The sequence below is a fragment of the Pseudorca crassidens genome, chromosome 19, assembly GCF_039906515.1.
Source record: "Pseudorca crassidens isolate mPseCra1 chromosome 19, mPseCra1.hap1, whole genome shotgun sequence".
Lineage (NCBI taxonomy): Eukaryota > Metazoa > Chordata > Mammalia > Artiodactyla > Delphinidae > Pseudorca > Pseudorca crassidens.
Window position 1 is genome coordinate 38,302,573 of NC_090314.1, and position 21,410 is coordinate 38,323,982.

At 40.5% G+C, this 21,410-nt stretch overlaps 1 protein-coding gene across 6 annotated transcripts in view; it reads left to right on the forward strand.

The window, feature by feature from the left end:
• Positions 1-21,120, forward strand: part of TADA2A (transcriptional adaptor 2A) — a 47,370-nt gene extending 26,250 nt beyond the window's left edge. For 5 of the 6 annotated variants that reach the window (XM_067717168.1, XM_067717173.1, XM_067717169.1 and 2 more), the window contains 9 exons: positions 746-818; positions 6,980-7,043; positions 8,385-8,428; positions 11,674-11,784; positions 13,508-13,579; positions 15,599-15,731; positions 16,518-16,561; positions 18,695-18,768; positions 20,280-21,120. In XM_067717168.1, coding sequence (XP_067573269.1) covers positions 746-818; positions 6,980-7,043; positions 8,385-8,428; positions 11,674-11,784; positions 13,508-13,579; positions 15,599-15,731; positions 16,518-16,561; positions 18,695-18,768; positions 20,280-20,465 — 801 coding nt within the window. In that variant the 3' untranslated portion in view covers positions 20,466-21,120. The remainder of the gene's footprint in view (positions 1-745; positions 819-6,979; positions 7,044-8,384; positions 8,429-11,673; positions 11,785-13,507; positions 13,580-15,598; positions 15,732-16,517; positions 16,562-18,694; positions 18,769-20,279) is intronic. The other variant, XM_067717170.1, reaches the window with a different exon arrangement.
• The last annotated feature ends 290 nt before the right edge of the window (positions 21,121-21,410 follow it).

Genomic DNA, 21,410 nt, shown 5'->3' on the forward strand with positions numbered 1-21,410 from the left:
TGTATAAAAACTACATGTTCTTCATTCAGCCCTGGAGTTAAAAGCCATGTGAATGTAGTCACAAGTCTCTTGATTTATCACCTAATCCGCAATTATAGTACTCTTGGAGGTAATTAAAGTTTAGCAAACTACAGACAACTTTGCTAGCCACACCCAGGTCAGCATTTTGTTCATGGCAGCTGCAATTGTAGAGCTACCTCAGAGACACTACCCCTACAGATTGTAGTCGTTGAATAGAACATGAACAAATCTACCCACTGAGCTAGGTAAGCAATATTATGGGATAAATAGAGCCCTAGATGGTGGTAAAAAGGTAGATGAATTAATGCAGGCAATTTTCTTACCTAAATATTGGTTAGGCCAAAAAGTTCGTTTGGGTTTTTCCATAACATCTTACAGAAAAACCCAAACGAACTTTTTGGCCAACCCAATACTCGAAGGGCTAGTAGGAGTTAAGTTTTCTTGAGTTAGATTTCATGAACAGACTACTTTTAGTTTTTAGAACAATATGTTTGGCTTTATTCCTGGACTCATAACTTTCTCATTTTTTGCTGTCACTGCTGCCTGAAAGCCTCTCAGTTTTCTCCCATGACTTATTTACTTATGGCAGTTGTCCTGGCCTTGTACTCCATTCAGTACTTTTTAGCAAGTGTTTGTTTATGTATTTGCTTCTAAAGCATGGCTCCTGTAAAGGCATTACTCAAAGCTGATGGATTTTAGATGGGAATTTTTTTTCCCCACACAGGAGTTTGACAATTATGCAGAGTGGGACTTGAGAGACATTGATTTTGTTGAAGATGACTCGGACATTTTACACGGTAACATTTTATTACAGCCAGTGTTTTTATTGATTGCAAACTGTGATGACACTGTATTGGGTGCTAGAAATATAAGAATGAATAAAACATGTCTCCTGCCCCTTATGGGACCCAAATTACAGTGGTTAAGTTGCTGAACTTACCCTGTTGCTGGGATTTGACCATAATGAGAAAGATCATTTGTGATGGTGGTGAGAATGTTGATCACATAAGGGTAGTTGGGAATATCCCATCCCTTGGACTGTGTAAGCTTTCTTTTGGCTGAGATGAGCCTACACTGAGGTAGTTGGTTAAATGGCCCTCACTGCCTCCTTAAAAGAAAGGGAATCAGGGTGAAGACCTTGGGACTTCAATAACAACTGCTGATACTAGATGTTCACTATAATTTGTTATGCAAAATTTCCCATAGCAGGGGAAAAGAATGGAAGTTCAAGAGTTTTTAGACCAAGATTGGAAATCTCTTGTTTCTCAGAACTGTTGAATTTTTAGCACTTCTGAATTCTCATCTAAGATTAACCCTCTAAGGATTTATGTCAACTCTTTTGTTGTAACGTAAATGGCTAATGCCAACAGGGCTTTCAAAAGTGGATGGTTAGACTTTCAGTGAATGTCTTTTTCCTTCTTTCCATTTTCAGTGAACTACATATTTAAAATAATCCCCAATCTTCTGTTTCATTTCAGCCCAGAATTGAGGGTGATGCAGTAGGTGAATAATGCTCCTTTGGATTCTGTATTTCCTAAACAACATCTTCATTGCTTTTCTTAAATGTATATCCCAGGTAGGAAAGGCAAGTTAGAATCCTTGTTGCATTTTAAATCAAGTTTTCATGTTGCATTAACTGGTCCTCTGTCACTTGAAGGGCAGTTTTATTCTTCTCTCCGCAGAAGAGCTGACTAGATATTTGTTACATCAGATCTGGGACCAAGAAAGAGTCCTCATAAAAATTTTACCTTTAGAGTTTTTTCTCTACATATTTCTTGAGCAGTTTTTTTCTTTGCAAAATTTCATTTCTCTTCTCCCACACAACTTTAAGGAAAGTCAAAGTGACGTAGATTGAACTAAAAGAGGAAAGCTTTAAAGCAAACTGCTTTAGCATTCACTAGAGCCATTGTGTTTGTTCAGTCTTCCATGTCAATCTCTGCTTTTCAACCCTGATAATGCACGTTATTGTCTATTCTCACCTCGTGTGTCATTCTCTTGAAGGCAGTGTGCAGGTTGCCATTCAGTATTCCTCATCATACACACCAGCTTTAATCAAAATGGTATTGTTTCCTGGCTTATATCTTTCTTATCCAGAATACAAAAAAGCAGTTTCTTAAATATCATTCTTTTAGATAGTATTCAAAAGTACTGAACTTTTGAAAGTCAAAATCTCTTATGTCAGTCATGGCTCAACTATGTAAGGGACTTGCTGAATCACTTCTCCAGGCCCTAATCCAAGGTCTTCATTCTTAAGCCTCAACATTATTAAGAAAACTGTAGTAATGGTTGGTATTTAATTTCACTCTTCATCCTTTGTGGAAGCATGATTTGCAATTTCTGCTGGTACACTTATGGTCCCTTCTGTAATTAAGTGAGGGCAAAAGGGAAAAAAATCAAAAAGAAGCAATTGATTAGCAAGTTTTATTTCAGTTAGCATTTCAAACCTATAACATACTTTAGTTATTTGTGTTCTTTCTACAGTTTCTACAGCCTTTTAAGTTATTTGATTCTAATTCATTTGAACTAAGAATCAGTTATTGATTGTTATACATAAGCAGTTTTTGTTTTTTTGTTTTTTTAATTAATTAATTTATTTATTTATTATTTTTGGCTATGTTGGGTCTTCGTTTCTGTGCGAGGGCTTTCTCTAGCTGCGGCGAGCGGGGGCCACTCTTCATCGTGGTGCGCGGGCCTCTCACTATCGCGGCCTCTCTTATTGCGGAGCACAGGCTCCAGACGCGCAGGCTCAGTAGTTGTGGCTCACAGGCCTGGTTGCTCTGCGGCATGTGGGATTCTCCCAGACCAGGGCTCAAACCCGCATCCCCTGAACTGGCAGGCAGACTCTCAACCACTGTGCCACCAGGGAAGCCCCATAAGTAGTTTTAACAGCGCTTATATAATAATAATCCCTGCCTCTCCTTTCCCTCCCTGTCTAGTAGTGAACTGTAAGATGTTTAGATGGGTGCTTTTTAAAAGGTGATAGCGTCATAAAGAGGTTTGGCAGGACTGGAGATCAAAGGGAAGACTTGCTGGTGCCACAAAGGGATGCTTTGTTTATGGTTCTAAGTTCTCATATTAGCTCCTTTGGCAGTATGACCCACTGTCCAGTTGGGCACATATTGTTCCAGCAGTTTCTCCTGGAACTCTCAGTGAAGGGGACTAGGAGCCCAAGGAAACTAGGAGGGAATGAGAAGGAGCTTTCTATGCACACCTAGAACAGAAAGAGGGGCACATATTTTGTGCACATCAGGACAGTGATTCAACCTCAGGCTTGCTTCTGAGTCACTGTGATCTTGGGCAAGTCCTTGGAAATTTGCATGCTGTTTCTTTGTGTCCCTGGCCAGCAAAGAACAGATGATGCTGATTAGTCAGGGTGAATGTCTCCAATGAAACGTGGTACATAATTCAGATTGGTGTTATTGCCATTCCATTATACCATTATACTCCTAATATTACTGAGCATTAATAACATTCCTTTTACGTTTCCTCACAACTACTAGAAGGAAGTAAACTGTTTGGCTGGGCTTTGTATCCCATCCCCTAGAAAGACTACATCTAGAAAATTGGGTGATGCCAGGAAGCTCTTTTCCTCACCCAAGACTTTTGCTGTGATTCACGGAATTTGTCTAATAAAGGGGGTTTAAATGGTCCATTATAGAGGCCTGGGACACAATGGAGGGACATGTAATTACATTCCACCATACCAGAAGTCTTTCAGAATGAGCCCCCAAAAGATATTGCATGTGAAGTAGTGTCTAAGGAAGAAAATAAGGAGGTTCTGAGATCCCTAAATGACACCTCCTCGTATTTTATTGAAATAAACAGAAATTATTGGTCCAGAGAGAGAGATGCAAAAGACATAACTCGGCGCTCCCTGTGGCATGTTGTGTGATGTCAGTGCAGACACACAGCATAGTTTCCTTTTCCTTAGGGGACATCGCTCTCCATCTGCTTTCATTTGGGGAAATCTCTCCTAAATTTGTGGACTCTTCTTTCTCAGAGTTTCACAGGTGCTAAGCCCTGCGTGCAGCATCTTCTAATCATCGCTGGCCCATAACCCAGGCAAGCAAGAGGCATCAAGAGCTCCTTCCTCTGCACTGGGCCTGTGTTTTCAGCACTTCTCAGGGTTGCACATTAGAGCAGTTTACTCTCCTTCTATTTGGAAAGCCAATTTCAGTAAAATTTCTTGGCCAGATGTGGATACTCCCCCACTTTTCCCCCCCAAATTTTCTTTCTTTGGTCCGTATTGTCAGCCTTTAGAGCCTTTAACAATTAGTCAGTCAGAGGTCCAGCCTGGTCACTGTGCCTGTTACCTACCTATTGGCAGTGCCCTTCCCTTGATGGTGATTTGGCTGCTTCATGTTTAGGACTTTTTAGACATGAATGCTATTAATAATAATAGCTAATACGTATAGCACTTACTGTTTGCCAGGTACCATTTAAGTCCTTGACACACATGAACTCATTTAATCCTCACAAAACTCTCTGGGTTAGGTGTTATTACTCTTACCCCCATTTTATAGATGGGAGAATTGAGGAGTAGAAATCTCAAGTAACTTGCCTGAGGTCAAGAGGTAGCCTGCAAGTGGCAGGGCCATCTTGAGTCTATGCTCTTAATACTGTGCTGTACTTAATGTCTCTACAACCTTGAACCTTTTTTTTTTTCTTTTTAGATTTCACATTTTTTATCTTCTATAGCTTAACCACATTTCTGAGAGGTGGACATCGATATTTTCCCATTCTACTTTCAGAGAAATGCACAAAGGAGTGAAGTGACTTGGCTAAGGCTTCCTAGTTGCTGACTTCAACCATTAGGTCACTTGGTTGGCTTTCCTTCATAGCGCTGCTTGCGTACATCTCGGCCAAAATCTCTGGGGGGAAATGACTTTTAAACAGCTTTGCTTCTGGGGAATACCTGAGTCACAGGTTTGTGCTTGTGCGCTTGCAGTAGGGCTTTTGATTGGCTTCCCTGTAGTTAAGGCCTCTGAGTAGGTTTTCTTGCCAAGCAAGCAGTAGGTGCCTTCTGTCAGGAAAACAGAAACATGTTGCCAGCTATTTTGAACAATGTTAGAAATACACTGCAGTGGGAAGGAGCTGCCTCTGACTTCTGCCCACTTCTTGAAATATTTTAAGGCCAGCCGTTTGGAAACTTTGTTATCAGTCCCCAGTGTGGTCACAGGGAGACTAGTCATCCCCCGAAACTGAGATTTCAGAGGCCTGGCATCGGTGGAGAGGTTATGGGTGCTTTGGGTTTGTTTGTTTCTAAGGAGCTCTCGGTCTTTGCCTGCTTTACTAGACCCTCCACTCACTTTAAGTAGAATATGAACCTGTGATTCTCATTCTTTCAGCGTCTCCCTCTCATTTCTGTTCTGCCTGCTGTGCTGTGGTCCTCCCTGGGTTATTCGTGCAGTTAAGATCTTATAATCAGTTGCTGCTATCGGAGTGTGCTTCATAAAGACAAGGGAGAGCTTCAACTATGAATTTTTCTCTGGGAGAATTCCAGTTCTCCCATTTGTTTCTCTGTGTTCCCTTCCTTCCCTTTGTTCTCCAGGGCCAGTTGTACAAGTTTAAACTACTGAAATGATCAAGCACCAGAACCATTTATCAGCAGGATTTATTTATAGAGTTTTTCTGTAACACAGTCTCTTCAGTTTTTTTTCTGTTTAATTAAGTCATTCCCACACAAATCTCAAGAAACAACATGATAAGTTAGTGTCTTAGAAAAATTACCGAAATCTTTTGTCAAAATTAGCACTAACTTCCACTGGATCTTCAGGTAGTTTCTTTCATGTTGAACTCATCTTATTATTGAGTAGATAAACGAGATAAGGCACCTAAAGATCCTGGAACATGATAAATACTCAGTGGATGTTAACTATTTACTTAGCTATTTTATTTGCTTCTCTTTCTGCCTTGAACTGTTGACGTCCTAATTTCTCTTTCTCATAAGAAGTAAAGGTAGAGTCCACTATAAAACTCGTACTTGGTTGTACTGCATGTCAGAGACAGTTCCTCTTCTCCCCATGCCTCCTTCCTCTCCCACCACATAGTTATGTAAAGCGCATCTCCACCAGCACAGCGTTCTAGAGCCTATCATTCCCCAGCATTTATTAGGAAACACTGGCAGGGTATGGGGCATTCTGTGGTACCTATGCTTCTGTATGGAACACATGTAAATCAAGAAAGAGTTCATTTATAGAAAGAGTTCTGCAACCTGAAAAAATGTTTGAAAACCATTGCCTTAAATCTTGGACCTGATATTATTGAATTATTTTTAGTTTGTGGGCAGTTATGAGGAAAAATGAAGCAATGTTGTTTAAATTTTTGAACTTGTTAGAAATGAACAAAAGATCCATGATAGTTAATACTTTTTTTTTAATACTTAAAGTTTAAAAAGTATTGCGGTCATTCATCTCTTCAGGTCATCCAGCTAGAATTTATGTTATTTTTATCTCAGACCCAAGGGAGAATGGCCTGGATAAAGTATTCCTGGTCATTTCCCAGTGATTGAAGTTATATACAGATGTAGTGCATCTGCTCATAGCTCAGCATGCTAGATTTTGGTATTTCTTTCTTCTAATCTGAAACTCTGACAGATGTAATTTCTAGTCCATGTGTTACTAAAGTTCAGACTCCTTGTTGAACTGTTTTATGAAAGCTAATAATATACATAGCAAAGCATGGTCAAAAGAGATGTTCAGGAAAAAGCAGAAATTGTTATCTATAGCGTAATCCCATATAAACATATACTTAGGAAAAAAGAACTTTACTGTAATTTACTGATACAGAAATTCACTATCCTAGGGTATTTTTGTTTCCAAGAGACAGATTTCCTAGACCAGTGCGTGTGGAATAGTTAGCAGTATGAGGTTGAAAGTTTAGGACAGCTTGGGCAAAAGATTTCTTCTTGTCTTGGCTTTATTTATATGTAAGGGTTTGTTTGTTTGTTTGTTTATAGCTCTGAAGATGGCTGTAGTAGATATCTATCATTCCAGGTTAAAGGAGAGACAAAGGCGAAAAAAGTAAGTCTAGAAAACCATCCTGCCTTCTTTTGGCTTTGGACTATTGACCACATATAGCCCATAAGAGCAAGTTCCACTTGTGGCTCATCTTAGGACCTTGAGGAATACACTTAACCTCCTTGGATCTCAATTTTTCCATCTGTTAAAAGGAGATAATAATACCTCTCCTTTTCTTGCTTTTTAACCTCCTCCTTCCTTACCCTTTCTTGATGTTTTGGTGACCAATGAATAATATGGACACGGTGTTTTAAGGAAAAAAGGAACAAGAAAAATTCAAGATATTATTAAGTTGTTACACTTAATAATGCTCTATTCTAACTGCTCAGTTTTTATGAGAAGTCTTTTATATACAAGGATTTCAAAGAAATTATGAACAAGTTTCAGTCACTCTTGGTTATTCCTTCTCTTTGCAACAGAACAAAAAACATACATTGAGGCTGAGAAATTATGGATCCCAAACCCCTATTGGATTACAGAGACTTTAACAGTTCAGAGAAGGGTATGCGGAGGATGTGTATGTATGTGTAGGCATGTTACCATGGTGTTAATAGCTAGAGATACAGTGGCATCACAACAAGAAAAAGGAATGGGACTTGGGAGGCACTCTGGAGGGACCAAGACATGATCTGAAGTAGAGCTTACTCTCTGCGTGTCTGGAGTTAGCTTCCAAGAAGCGCTGAAGAAGATTACCCAGCTGTTCTTGTGAGAAGCTTCATTGCTAGTCATGAATACCTCCGGTATAAACCAGAGGTTCCAGACACGTAACTCTGCATGGTTTACCTAAATTCTGTTTCTCTTAAAACATGGAATTAGAACTAGACATTGCTGTAGAACTCAGTAGTTGAGGTCGCTATTAGATCTTCTGTTTTATGATGACCTTCCATTAAACATGCACAAGATTTATTTCAAATAGCTTCAAGGCATTCTGTGAATGTACAGTTGTAAATGTTGAGTGTGTGATCACAGATTTCCCTTAAACGGCTGTTCTCAATTATCATTTCCCTAAGCTGAATAGATGATTTTTATGATATGGACACAGATTCCCTTCTGTTTCATCTAAGTTACAGACGTGTTTTTCACTATTTGAGTGCTTATTGATCTGTTCATTCATCCAGCAGATAGTTATTGAGAATCTGCAGTGCCCAAGGAGAGGAAAAATATATGATGCTTGAGAGCCTAAAATTGTGCTAGAGACTTACTGACCTGCAGAACTTTGTGGGGAATGACTTCTCTGGACCTCAAGACTCCCCCTTGCAGTGTTTAGGATGTCTAATGAAAGCTGTGTGTGGAAAACATTGTTAAATGTGAAACTGATTATCATATATATGTTTTTCATTCTAGAATTATAAGAGACCATGGATTAATCAACCTTAGAAAGTTTCAGTGTAAGTATTAGTTTTCCTTACTTTAAAATTTCTCCCAATATTATTGAATAGTTTTAAACAAATCATTTATGATAGTAGTTCTCAATCAAAGTTGCATATTAGCATCAGCTAGGAATCTTTAAAAAATTCTGATCCCTGGGGCTTCCCTGGTGGCGCAGTGGTTGAGAGTCCGCCTGCCGATGCAGGGGACACAGGTTAGTGCCCCAGTCCGGGAAGATCCCACATGCCGCGGAGCGGCTGGGCCCGTGGGCCCGTGAGCCATGGCCACTGAGCCTGCGCGTCCGGAGCCTGTGCTCCGCAGCGGGAGAGGCCACAGCAGTGAGAGTCCCGCGTACCGCAAAAAAAAAAAATTCTGATGCCTGACAGTCACCTCAGACTAATTAAGTCAGAATCTCTGGAGGTAGAACTACAGCATCTGTATTTTTTTAAAGTCTTCAGGGCAATTCTGTTGCATCGTAAGAGTTACAAGCCATTAATATATGGTCAATAACACTAGCATGAGAATTCTTTTTTTTTAAATTAGTATAGTAATTAAAGCATGAATATTAATGGATCATTTTCTGGAACTGGATAGGGTTGTGTTTTGGAATTATATGTTAAACATAAAATAACTTTGACCATCAGGTTGTGAAAACATTTTTATGGAAAAAAATTAACAGAAAATGATAGCTTTATTTTGCATGGTCGGGGCAAACAAACCAGAAAAGACATTAGCATTGTATGATGATGAAATAAACCTATGATTTTTAAATGATTGCTAACTTTGACCTTACTTTTAAATATTTGGCGATAACCTATGCTGGGCGGAAAGAGTCTCTGTACTTTTTCTTCTTCTACACTGTAGAGTTTGTTCAGAACATAAGAATGATGATATCATAATAATTGCAATATTTATATATGTTTATAATAGTTATATGTCACAAGACTTTTTTTTGTAAAAGTGCCTAATGATTGTGCTTCACATGCTAAATTGATAGACTCTTATAGGGTTTGACAGTCTGTGCCAGGAGGGTTCAGGTCAGCCAGTCTTGGGTTAAGTATCATTTAATAGAGTCATGGTCATAAGTAGGTTACATTATATGTCCTTTACTTTTTCACTTTCCATTACACACATTATGGTGTTTTGATGATGTCACTTCTAATAGTTACATAATATGTTGTATAGATACATAAATATATAATGAAGTGCTTAACCTGTCTTTTATTATTAGATCTTTAGCTTATTTTCAGTGTTTTTCTAATCATTATAAATAAAGCTAAGGTAAACTTGTTTGTGAATAGAGCTTTGTCTGTATTTAGAATTGTTTTTTTAAGATAGATTCCCAGAAGTGGAATTAAATAGGTCGAAGAATATGATTATTAAAAATGCTTAACACATGCTGCCAGATTGTTTCCTAAAAGATGGTTTTATCAATTTATATTCCTTCCTTCCTAGCAGTATGCAGTATTGCCTATTTAACCTCGTCCTCATCGAGAGCTGTGGGTTTGCAAAAATAACCCAAGGTCAGATCTCCCTTGCCCTTTCTGTAGACAATAATTGGTCACGTTCTGATAGCCACAGTAGTGGGTTCCTTCGTCTGAATTCCTGGGCTTTCCACGATAGGTCAGTTGATTTTAACCATTACATAGTAGACCTTGACTCTTGTATAAATTCTGTTCTCAGCTGGTGGACAGAGGTCAGTTTAGCCTCTTTATTCTTTTAACTGTATTTCTTACATACAGAGCTGAGAGGAAGCTCTGTTGCTTCCAAGAAAGAAGTGGTATGTGCGTTGTGGTTTGAGAGGTCTTCAGTTGCCATTATACTGAATGTACATGTGACCTTAATATGTAGGCATAGGAGTTTTTTTCATCAAATTAAAAAGTTTTACTCCAAATGTTTCTGTATTATCCCTATAGAGGGGGACGGGGGGTTTGGTGGTGAAAATAATCAATTTGTGGCTGCCCATCAAATCAGCTCCTAGAATTTGTGGGCAAGAATTTCTCCTGCAAAGAAAGAGATTCATCTGAAAAGAGGACTTGATTTAAGTAACTGTCATAAGTGATAGCCTGTATCTTTAGCCTGAGAGTGGACAAAACTAGCCTAGTTACTTTTATTGAAATGACTGAGTAGCAGTTCGAGAGTTCCTGGCCACTCCAACCTACCAGTTACTATTGGTGGGTTTTACTACCCATCTTTTTTGCTGATAGCTCTTTTTATTAGAAATTTGGTCAGTAGTGATCCTCAAAGTTGCTGACCCATGTGGGTATCCCAAATGGCATATTTGACCCTTCGCTTCCATCATAGTTATCAAAATATAACTTCATTAGTAGTACATTAAGTTGTGGTACCTAATTAAGTTTAGAGAAAGGCAAAATGACCCATGTAGAAAGTGAAGAAATAAATGCCTCATTTGAGGATATGTAGTTACAGAGATTTTTATTTTTGGTGGAGCGTGCAGGAGATCACACTTTTTCCAGGCTAATCTACCTCTTCTAGATGAATTAGTATGTCTGCACTTCCCTTGTTCTGCAGAAGTTATTTTTTATTTTTTTAAATTTATTTTATTTGTTTATTATTTTTTGGCCGCATTGGGTCATTGTTGCCACGTGCGGGCTTTCTCTAGTTGTGGCGAGCGGGGGCTACTGTTAGTTGCGGTGCGCAGGCTTCTCATTGCGGTGGCTTCTCTTGTTGCCGAGCACGGGCTCTAGGCGCGTGGGCTTCGGTAGTTGTGGCCTGTGAGCTCAGTAGTTGTGGCTCGCAGGCTCTAGAGCACGGGCTCGGTACTTGTGGCACACGGGCTTAGTTGCTCCGCAGCATGTGGGATCTTCCCGGACCAGGGCTTGAACCCGTGTCCCCTGCATTGGCAGGCGGATCTTAACCACTGCACCACCAGGGAAGCCCTCTGCAGAAGTTAATACCAGAGATTTTGCCCCACATTGTTTCTGAGAACACACGACCTAATCATCTTTCCCGTTACTGCCAGTACTTCCTGCCCTTGTATAGATTAAGAGGCAGCAAGGTGTGGAGGTCTCCAGGGTGCTCAGCAGTGCAGATGCTCTCCAGTGATAACAACCTCTCTGTGTCATAGTCACTCTGATTCTCTTATCATTATGATTAGTGTGCTGCATTCTTAGCTTTCCAGTTTGCTTCCTGTCATTGGTAAGTTAGTCATATGAGGTTAGGAATAATGTTCTTCCATTTTACTTCTTGTAAAAAAAAAATGCAGAAAACTTAGAGATCTTTATATTCTTTACTTTCTCTGTAGTAATGGAACGGCGGTATCCCAAGGAAGTCCAAGACCTTTATGAAACAATGAGGCGATTTGCAAGGATAGTGGGGCCAGTGGAACATGACAAGTTCATTGAAAGCCATGCATGTAGGTGGTTTTTTAACCTTGAGCAAATATTTGTGTGTGTGTTTTTATATAAATAGTAGAGATAGTGGTGTGTTTTATGTGAAGTTCTGTAAATAAATAAGTGGATTTTTTTGTATTGCTTCCACTTTATTACTATGAGATTAATTTGGGACTTTGGGGGTGGGAGAAAAGAGCTTAAAAAGCCTAGTGGCTTGTTTTCCCCTCAGATAAACCATAGTTTAGTAGTTTTTCCCCCTTTTTATTATGGGAGTTTTCAAATACATGCAAAAATAGAGATCATAGTATAATGAACCCCATGTGTCCATCACCCAACTTCAGCAGTTATCAACACATGGCCAATCCAGTTTCATCTTTACCACCCACTCCCCTCCCATCCTCAACTGGATTATTTTGAAGCAAATCATATTATTATTATTATTATTATTTTGCGGTACGTGGGCCTCTCACTGTTGCGGCCTCTCCCATTGAGGAGCACAGGCTCCGGATGCGCAGGCTCAGCGGCCATGGCTCACGGGCCCAGCTGCTCCGCGGCATGTGGGATCTTCCTGGACCAGGGCACGAACCCGTGTCCCCTGCATTGACAGGCAGAGTCTCAACCACTGCGCCACCAGGGAAGCCCTTGAAGCAAATCATATTATTTTGTTCATAATTATTTTAGTATTAAAACTAGTTTTTTAAGTGGGGACAGAGTTGGACGACTCATCAAGATAGTATATAGTACTTCCATCATTTTCTTGCCTTTTTCCCTGAGAGAGCTCTATCTAGTTACCATTTGATTTCTCCCTGTAAAAAATTGAAGTTGTTAAGGCAGTAAGGCCTAGACTATAAAACAGTCTGGACTGGGGGGCTAAGTCTATACCTTTACTCATGAGAGTCAGGTGTTTGACCCCCAAGTTTAGTTCTGGAAAGGTACTTCATGAAGGCTCTTATCGTGTACCCACAATGCAGACATTTCTTGCATGACATTGTAGGCACGTATCTGAGCCAGGTTGGTTGTCCTCACCAGACACCCTGTTTGGTTGGCATTCTTTGTGTGATTTATCCTTCACTTCCTGTCCCAGTTTGTGCCATCCCTGGTTTATGTGTCACTCCAAAGAACAACACCCCATGGATTGTCCAGGTTCTTCCTTCATCCTCTGTTTCAAAGCACCCAAATTTGAATGTTCTATCACATAATAACCCAAGCGGTGCAACCTGATCTATGTGCTCAGAGGAGGCAGAAATCTTTGATTTATGGAAAACACAATGCTCTTTTGTTCCTATAGGAGAAAAGCTGTAAAGAAACTATCCAGGACTTGAAGCCCAGAGCTTTTGTCCTTCCCTTGCAAAAGGGCCACATCAAGTAATACCAGAGACAGGTTTCATAAAAGAATTTGGTTTTGTGACTAGAGCTTTTAACAGAGAATAAATAGAGCAGGGAAACTTGGTGGTTTAAAAAATTATATTCATTACTTCTGTAGCTAGATGAATTCAACCAGTTCACTATAAGTTTTCTAGGAAGCAGCTGGAGACAGAAGCCAAAGGACAGCTGGGGTGCATTTTTGTCAGCTTTTGGGTAAAATTTCTAATGAGATATTAGCAACAATTAGGATTCCCCAAATGGAATTACCCAGTCTTTTATAGAAGGCAGAATTACTGAAAATATTCAACAGTAAAAGTGCTCATTAATGTTGATTTTGTTTTTCCAATTTTTCTCCTTTGTTGTTTTCGGGGGGATAAACAGTGGAATTCGAACTCCGAAGGGAAATCAAGAGGCTCCAGGAATACAGGACAGCAGGCATTACCAATTTTTGTAGTAAGTATGCTTAAGCTACACGCTAAATCAGAGGGCAAGTCTTCCAAGCACATAGAGGGTGTCTCTGTTTGAGGTGCCATGGAGTTTTTTTTTTTTAAACAAGCTTTCACATTTCAGAATGAGTTTTCAATCTTTCCCATAAAGTTTCACCTATTTAATCCTTATAAAATACCATTATATGGATTATCTGAGGTGAAATAAAAGTTATGACACAGAGAAAAGAGACATGCTGTTTTAGATTTAGGATTCCGTTGTGGCCTCTGAAAAAAAGGATTTTGTATTCCAGTTTTTAGCCTCAGCCTTTTTAAATTTAGTGATGCATAGTCTGATCATTCTTATTAAGGGACCTTCAACTGGTTCTAGGCGCTTGCATCCCAGTTACTTGAGGTAGTGATAATTATATTCATAGCAGTAACAGTTTACCATGCACCAGGCCCTACCCTGTGCACTTCACCTGGATCGTGTCATTTAATTCTTGTAACAAACTTATTGTTATTTTCATTTAATGGAGAGACTAAAGTTTAAAGTGATTAAGGAGCTAGTTGTAGTAGAGCCAGGTCATAAGGGAAGGTAGTGTGTGTTAGTAGTTAAGAGCTGAGGTCTAGACTTGGACAGCTTGAGTTTGAATTCTGGCTGTTCTTTCACCAGATCTATAATTCTGTTCATTTCAATTTTCCAAGTCTCTTAGCGTTAGTATGAAGATTAAATTAGAGGGACTTCCCTGGTGGTCCAGCGGTTAAGACTCCGCGCTCCCAATGCAGGGCACCCGGGTTCGATCCCAGGTCAGGGAACTAGATCCCACATGCCACAACTAAAGATCCCGCGTGCCGCAACTAAGACCCGGTGCAGCCAAACAAATAAATAATTTTTTTTTTTTTTTAAAAGATTAAGTTAGAGATAATGCATGAAAACATAGCACAGTACCTGGCACACAATAAATCCTCAGTAAATGGCAGTTTCTGTCATTTTGTTGTTATTGTTGGAATGATCTTCGGCATTTCCTCCTCCTTGCTGTTGGTTGAAAGCTGTCACCCACTGCTCACAAGAAGTAGCCCTGTGGGTATAAGTTCAGCCTACTGTAATGGCTCTTTATTTCTAACAATGGAAACAGTTTACAAAATGAAATTTTATGTGGGGCACTAATCCATAAATAAGATAAAAGTAGAACTACTTTGGTTGAAGTCTGATGGTTCAGGTCATGTGTGGAGCACAGGACTACTGGTATGTGCTGGTGCCCTTGCTCTTCCCCGTAATCCCTGAGATATTTTCATGGTATCCTGGGCCTCTGTGGAACACTGTGTGAAACCCACTGGTGTGATATTTTGGATCCTATATACATTTGTAACATGTAGAAAACACTATGCAACTGTTTATCAAGATGCATATAAAGGCTCTGATACCAGGTTTGGGTTACCTGATATTGGTTGCCTCTGGGAAAGAGGGGAAAGGAATGGTACTGGTCAATGAGGATTTATTTTTATTTGTAATTCTAACTGGTTTTTAAGGAAGAGTGTATGTGTATAGCACTTGTGTGACTTGGAAAAATATATGGATTGAAAAATACAGAACAGGAAGTAAATACGACAGTGTTAAAAGTTACTTTTAGGGGATGGAAATATGAGGGACTCCTTGTAATTTTCTGTTTTGGGGATTTTTCCCCAAAATGTCTTAAAGGTAGAAAAGGAATAAAAATATTTTTATTTCTTGTCAAAAAAGGGATTTCAAACTAGGGGAAATGACTTTGCTCTTAGAAAAATGTGGAAGCAGTTTTGCAAAGGAAATTTAAAAATGACTGGGAATTCCCTGGTGGTCCAGTGGTTAGGACTCGGCGCTTTCACTGCGTGGGCCTGGAGTTCAGTCCCTGGTTGGGGAACTAAGATCCCACAAGCCTTGCGGCACGGCCAAAAAAAGTTTTAAATTAAAGATTAAAAAAGATGAAGTTTGCTGATGAGCTAGGAAACCCTTCGGTTAGTTCTGCTGCATTGTCATTGTAGTCACAGTGTTTTTTAATACCTCCAGGTGCCAGAACCTATGATCACCTCAAGAAGACTCGAGAAGAGGAACGCCTCAAACGCACTATGCTCTCGGAGGTTCTCCAGTACATCCAGGACAGTAGCGCCTGCCAGCAGTGGCTCCGCCGGCAGGCTGACATGTGAGGAATTACTCCAGGGGGAAGGAGCAACCTCTTGGAGGATTTGGCCTTTACCTGTATTTTCAGAGAATTCTGTGGGCACCCTATCCTACATGGCAGGGCAGTAATAATTGGGTGACTAGAAGAATTCAGAAAATTTTAGCAGGCAGTCTCAGAAACAGTACCACACTGGGCTTCCCTGGTGGCGCAGTGGTTGAGAGTCCGCCTGCTGATGCAGGGGACACGGGTTCGCGCCCCGGTCCGGGAAGATCCCACATGCCGCGGAGCGGCTGGGCCCGTGAGCCATGGCCGCTGAGCCTGCGCGTCCGGAGCCTGTGCTCCGCAACAGGAGAGGCCACAACAGTGAGAGGCCTGCGTACTGCAAAAGAAAAAAAAAAAAAAAAGAAACAGTACCATACTGACAGTTTTGAGAAACATAACTGGCCTCCTAGAATCCTACTTTGCTACTTTGACCTTATTTTTTTTAATTAGTAAATTCCCTCCCCATGCTTTCTTTCTCCCTCTGTTTTCATTGGAGAATCATGTTCCTCTCCTTTCCCCATGAATGGTCTTTGTGATGTGCCAGGCCAAGAACTCTTCTTAACAAATCCAAGCAATTTCCTTCTCTGGAACAGATTTCCTTTCCTAGGTAGTACAGTTGGGATATCCTGTAAAACATAACACAGTCTGTCTCATTACTTCTCTTCAAAGTAACTGACCTGATAAGTGTCACCCAGTCTCACATGGGCTTTTGGAAATGGCTTTCTTTGATGTGATATAAGTTTAAATTCCTCTTCTTCTCTGTAGTGATTCTGGCCTGAGTCCTTCCGTACCAATGGCTTCGAATTCAGGTAATTATTTTTTAGGCTGGAGCAGGTCTTGATTGTGAAGTGTTCATTCTAGGGGTTATGGTAACCCAGCAATCCCTTCAGCTGTGTGGGAGCTGGGCGCTTAGGCAGAGGAATGATAATTAAGTGTTATCCCAATTTATACACATAAGCAAGTTTTTAGAATATTCATGGCCAAACAGGACTTTCCTCAGGTTTGGAGTACAAAGACAGGGGAAGAAAGAACTCCAGACAGGTGTTTTCTCTATTTTACCAATGTTCATGGGCAGTTAGTTTACTATGACGCTGTCTACCACAAACTTTGAGATTTGTCTCATAGGGGATAATTAGAGGCTTTGTATCCTATATGAGCAAAGAAACATGTTACTTGCCAGAAAAGCAAGACTTTCTTTATACGTTGGAGACTTCAGGTATTTCTATTTCTTATCTCTTTGGGTATTTCGTCTTTTGAGGTTAGTTTACAGAGTAAGATTAAGCCATATGCTATCTGGTAATCCTTGGTTCTTGGTAATCAGTGAATGGTAGTTTGGGGTGGTATTAGCTGTAGAACTGTGGTCCAAGATCATGGTGTTTCTTTGCCTGTTTTCTTGGTTATCATTCACCCCTGCTCCATATGGTAGATTAGCCACTTCCCCTGGTCAGAACATACAGGCTGCTCCACTGATTACAGATTGGACTTGGCAAAAAGATGACCCACTTGCAGTTTTACCATTTTTTGGAAGCTTGGAACAACAGACCTTGTGATCCCATTCATAATCTCTCAGATTCAGGATCTAGACAGGGCTCAGAAAAGGCGGCTTTATGGATGATAATTTTTTTTTCATTTATTCCTTTGTTTCAAGTAATAATTTCTTAATATTTAAAGGAGAAAAGAGTGTCTTTTAGGGAATAGCCAAGACAGTTAAATCCAAGTTTTTAAGTTTCTTACATCCAACCCCTCCCCAATCTAAATACAGAAATACAAATAACTTAATATTGGCTAATTAAAATGAATGAATGGACGTGACCAAGCTCCTCTGGTATTTGTGTTTTCTGAACCATTCACACTTGCTCTTTGCTGCGTCCTAGGTGGGCATTTGCCTTCCTCACGCCCTGTGTTTAGGTTGAGGCGACCCCTTACTCCTCTTCACGCTCTGAGTTGCTCCTGAAGTAGTGCAGAGCTGGAAGCCTGGATCCCTGATCGTAACCCAGCCTCTGGGAACTTTGCTGAGGCACCAAATGACTGTAGTCTCCCTTTTTGAGCATTTAGGGTATGGCTAGGCCTGTCAGTTATGGAGAAGTCCTCATCCCCTTTGTTGATATTACAGAGAAGTCTGTTTTGCAGTACAGCAGGCTGCAACAGTCCATCCCCTTTCTCTCCACCACCTAAACCGGCAACCCCCATGAAATGTAACGTATTGCCCTGAATTTTCTTTTGTTTAACGCAGTCCATTCATTCAAGTATACATTCAAAACAAAACCAAAAGGTTTTGCACATCAGGCTTCCTATCCTGGGCAGTGACCTCACGCTTGGGTTTCTTTCTCAGGTTTGTGAGTTCACCTCAGCCTCTACTTTGCCATATAGTGGCTCATTCCTCTGTTCAGACCTTTCAGGTAAACAGGGCTACTTTGGAAGGAACAGATATTCCCTCACGTAATAAATAAGGGCCTTTTGCTGGCCTGACACTCTGCCTTTGATCTCAAGGCGAATGGTACGTGGTTAATTACCATGTTTGCCTTGCGCTGCCGGCAGAGTGGCAGGGGTTAGGAAATGTCTCTCGCGCAGAGTTGTTATTTCCATTCATCAGCTGTCACGGCAGGCAGCGAATGACCTTTCTTAACTGGACGACATCTGGGCCATAGATTTTAGAATCTCCTACTGGCTTAGGAAGAATAGCCATATTTGACACTGAGGTATGTGTGATTATATGTGTAATTTATCAGAGCAGAGGGCACATGGCTTACCGTTTTTATTTTCAAGTGAACATTGGGATACCTGCGTTGCCAGATAAACTGAGGCCTGAGGAGTATATATACAGCTATGTATAGTAATCTTGTACCTAACTGGCCTGACTGTGGTGAACTTTGTTATACACTTTACACCTGAGGGACTGTCACTCTTACGAAATATATGCCTTTTTCTGTCCATATCTGTAGGTAGACGAAGTGCACCGCCCTTGAACCTCACTGGCCTCCCTGGCACAGAGAAGTTGAACGAAAAAGAAAAGGAGGTAACAAAAAGAAGGGGAGCTGGTTAGAAGAAAGAGAGTAGGGGCTGGTTATTCATTGAGTTGTCATTAAAAACATGTTATAGGATCAAACCCGTTTTGCTCTGTTCATGTCACACATGTGCATGTAACAGCTCTAGTCCATCCCAGAGGCCTAGGTGCTAAAGAGCTGACCTCAGCAGGTCCTTATCACCCAGCCACCATTCATCTCCTGAGAGAAGAACATATGAGATGTAAATCTAAATAATAGCAACTATCATTTATTGAGCATTTACCATGTACTAGATACTGTACTGTGCTTTATGTCAGTGAATTTAATTTTTTTCAAACTTAAAATAACTGGTATATGAAAATGATTATTTCCTATTAGAGTGGGCATTTTCAGAAGTTCTACTGTTATTCCAACAATATGACCATCACTTAAAAGATTTTTGAATTGTCTCCATAGTATGTGTATAAGCATAAAAGAGGAATTCATCATCATATATAGTCACACATTAATTTTGATTAAAAAAGCCATGACCTACTTTTCTTTTACATTATAATCACCGGATGTGTCTTCTTCATATTACTTTTGGCCGTTTCTAAACTTTAAATCCAGCCTCAAAACGGTCATCATCAAGCGTTTTCAAAAGAATGTGCCGCAGCTCTCAAGCCCATTCCAAGAGAGGATCCTCTTTCGTTCCTCGTGTGCTCCTTTTACGGTTCCCAAGATCAGTGTCTTCAGCTGCCACTCTGTATCAGTAATTCAGGTCAGACAGTAAGGAAAAGTCACGGAGTAGGCGCTAGTATTAGTCTTCTATTTTACCCAGTAGGAACAGTAAAGGTTAGTTTGGGAGTAGAAGGAGGTGTATGTTATATCCAAGTACTGCTGAAGAAGTATTGCCATTCTGAATCAAGGGTGGAATGGCCTGTAGTTTCAAGCAGTTTTTATCCTTACCCACAAAGTGGTAACCTCAGGCTGTTCATTTCTGGATAGTGGCAGGTGAACTGGAATCGAGCCAGGTTTCTAGATTTTTAGCAGTTAAAGCGACCTCTTAGCAAAGTCTCTATATCTCTTCTCCCTCCAGAGTAGGAAATGTAATCACAAAATCAGGGACTAAAGATTTATGCCGATACTCAAAATAATGCAATTCATACTTGGGAACCCAAGTATCAGCAGCCTCACCCGCACGGTGCCCTGTGGCTCCTCCCTGACTGGCTGAGCTGGAAGGTGCCGGGCCTCTACTCCACACCGCTCCTCAGCACACAGACTTGTATCCCTGACAAACCCAGGTGAGCCAGCCGGTAGGTGCTGGAGCTCTCCCGGCATCACACTCTGCCTTTTTCTGTCTGTCTTTAGAGAGTGTTCTCTCCAAAGAAAAGACAAACTGGAATGTGATCTAGCCACCAGCAGCTCCTATAAATAGTTGGAGGTTGATGTCACTCTTTAAATTTTATTTTGGCTATACCTGCTGGATTAAATTATGAGAATGACAGATGTTAATGTTTATTAAATTTGCCATGTCTTGCAGCTCTGTCAGATGGTGAGATTGGTCCCAGGAGCCTATTTAGAATACAAATCTGCTCTATTGAACGAATGTAACAAGCAAGGAGGCTTGAGACTGGCACAGGCAAGAGCACTCATCAAGATAGACGTGAACAAAACCCGGAAAATCTATGATTTCCTCATCCGAGAAGGATACATCACTAAAGCCTGAGGCTCTCCGGGCCTGGTGGGCCAAAGGACAGTACGGGCATTGTGGAGTTTTGTTTTTGAGCTGAATTCTCCTTGTAAAAAGAGGGGAAGAACAAAGGAAACCTTAAGTTGTATTAACGTCTACTTTCTTCTCCACCCGGCTTTAAAATACTCCTGTTGTTGGTATTGTGCTGCAGAGTTATGTGCTAGATAAGCTATTATTAATTGTGTGTGGGCATTCATTCCTAACACCTCTTGTAACTAAAACAAGAACCATAGTACCTCACATCACAGTGTTGGTAGAAATAGAACTAAACCAGTCTTTAGTCCCAGGAGTCCAGCTCAGATCCTTGTACTTACTTGGGAGGTTGGTTTTCTGATTATCTGTTTTGCCTTCAAACATTACAGACAGATTTAAAATAAAGAGGTTATAGAGAGAGAAAGCTTTCTCTTTCTGTCTGAGGATTCTTTTAAGCTGACAACTTACGTTTATGAGCAAAGAGAAGGAAAATCTCCCCATGATGGTCTTGTCCCAAACTGCATCTTCAACGTTAATGTCTGGCTTTGTAAGTTGAAGTCTGGCTGTCTAATCTGCAGTAGACTTTTGAGGAGGTGGCACTGGATATAAAATGTCTCTTATTTTTAGAATTAATGGATTAAAAATGTTTTGCTACTTACTTTGTGGGTGTGTCAAATATTCTGGTAACTAAAGCGCACTTAGGGGGTTGGATGCACGCCTCATCACGCTGCATTGTCTCTGCTAACATGTGTGTCCTGGGCTCACCCTATTCTAACCCTTGGCTTCCCTGGATACCAGACCCCTGAGGATGGAGGTGATGCAATTAACCTCAGTGTTGCTTAGATTAAGACCTGAACCCTAATTTCTCAATGGTGAAGGGCTAGCCTACAATAAGAGCTACTTGTAAAACAAAAGGAAAGCCTTTTCATATATGGAACTCACTAGATA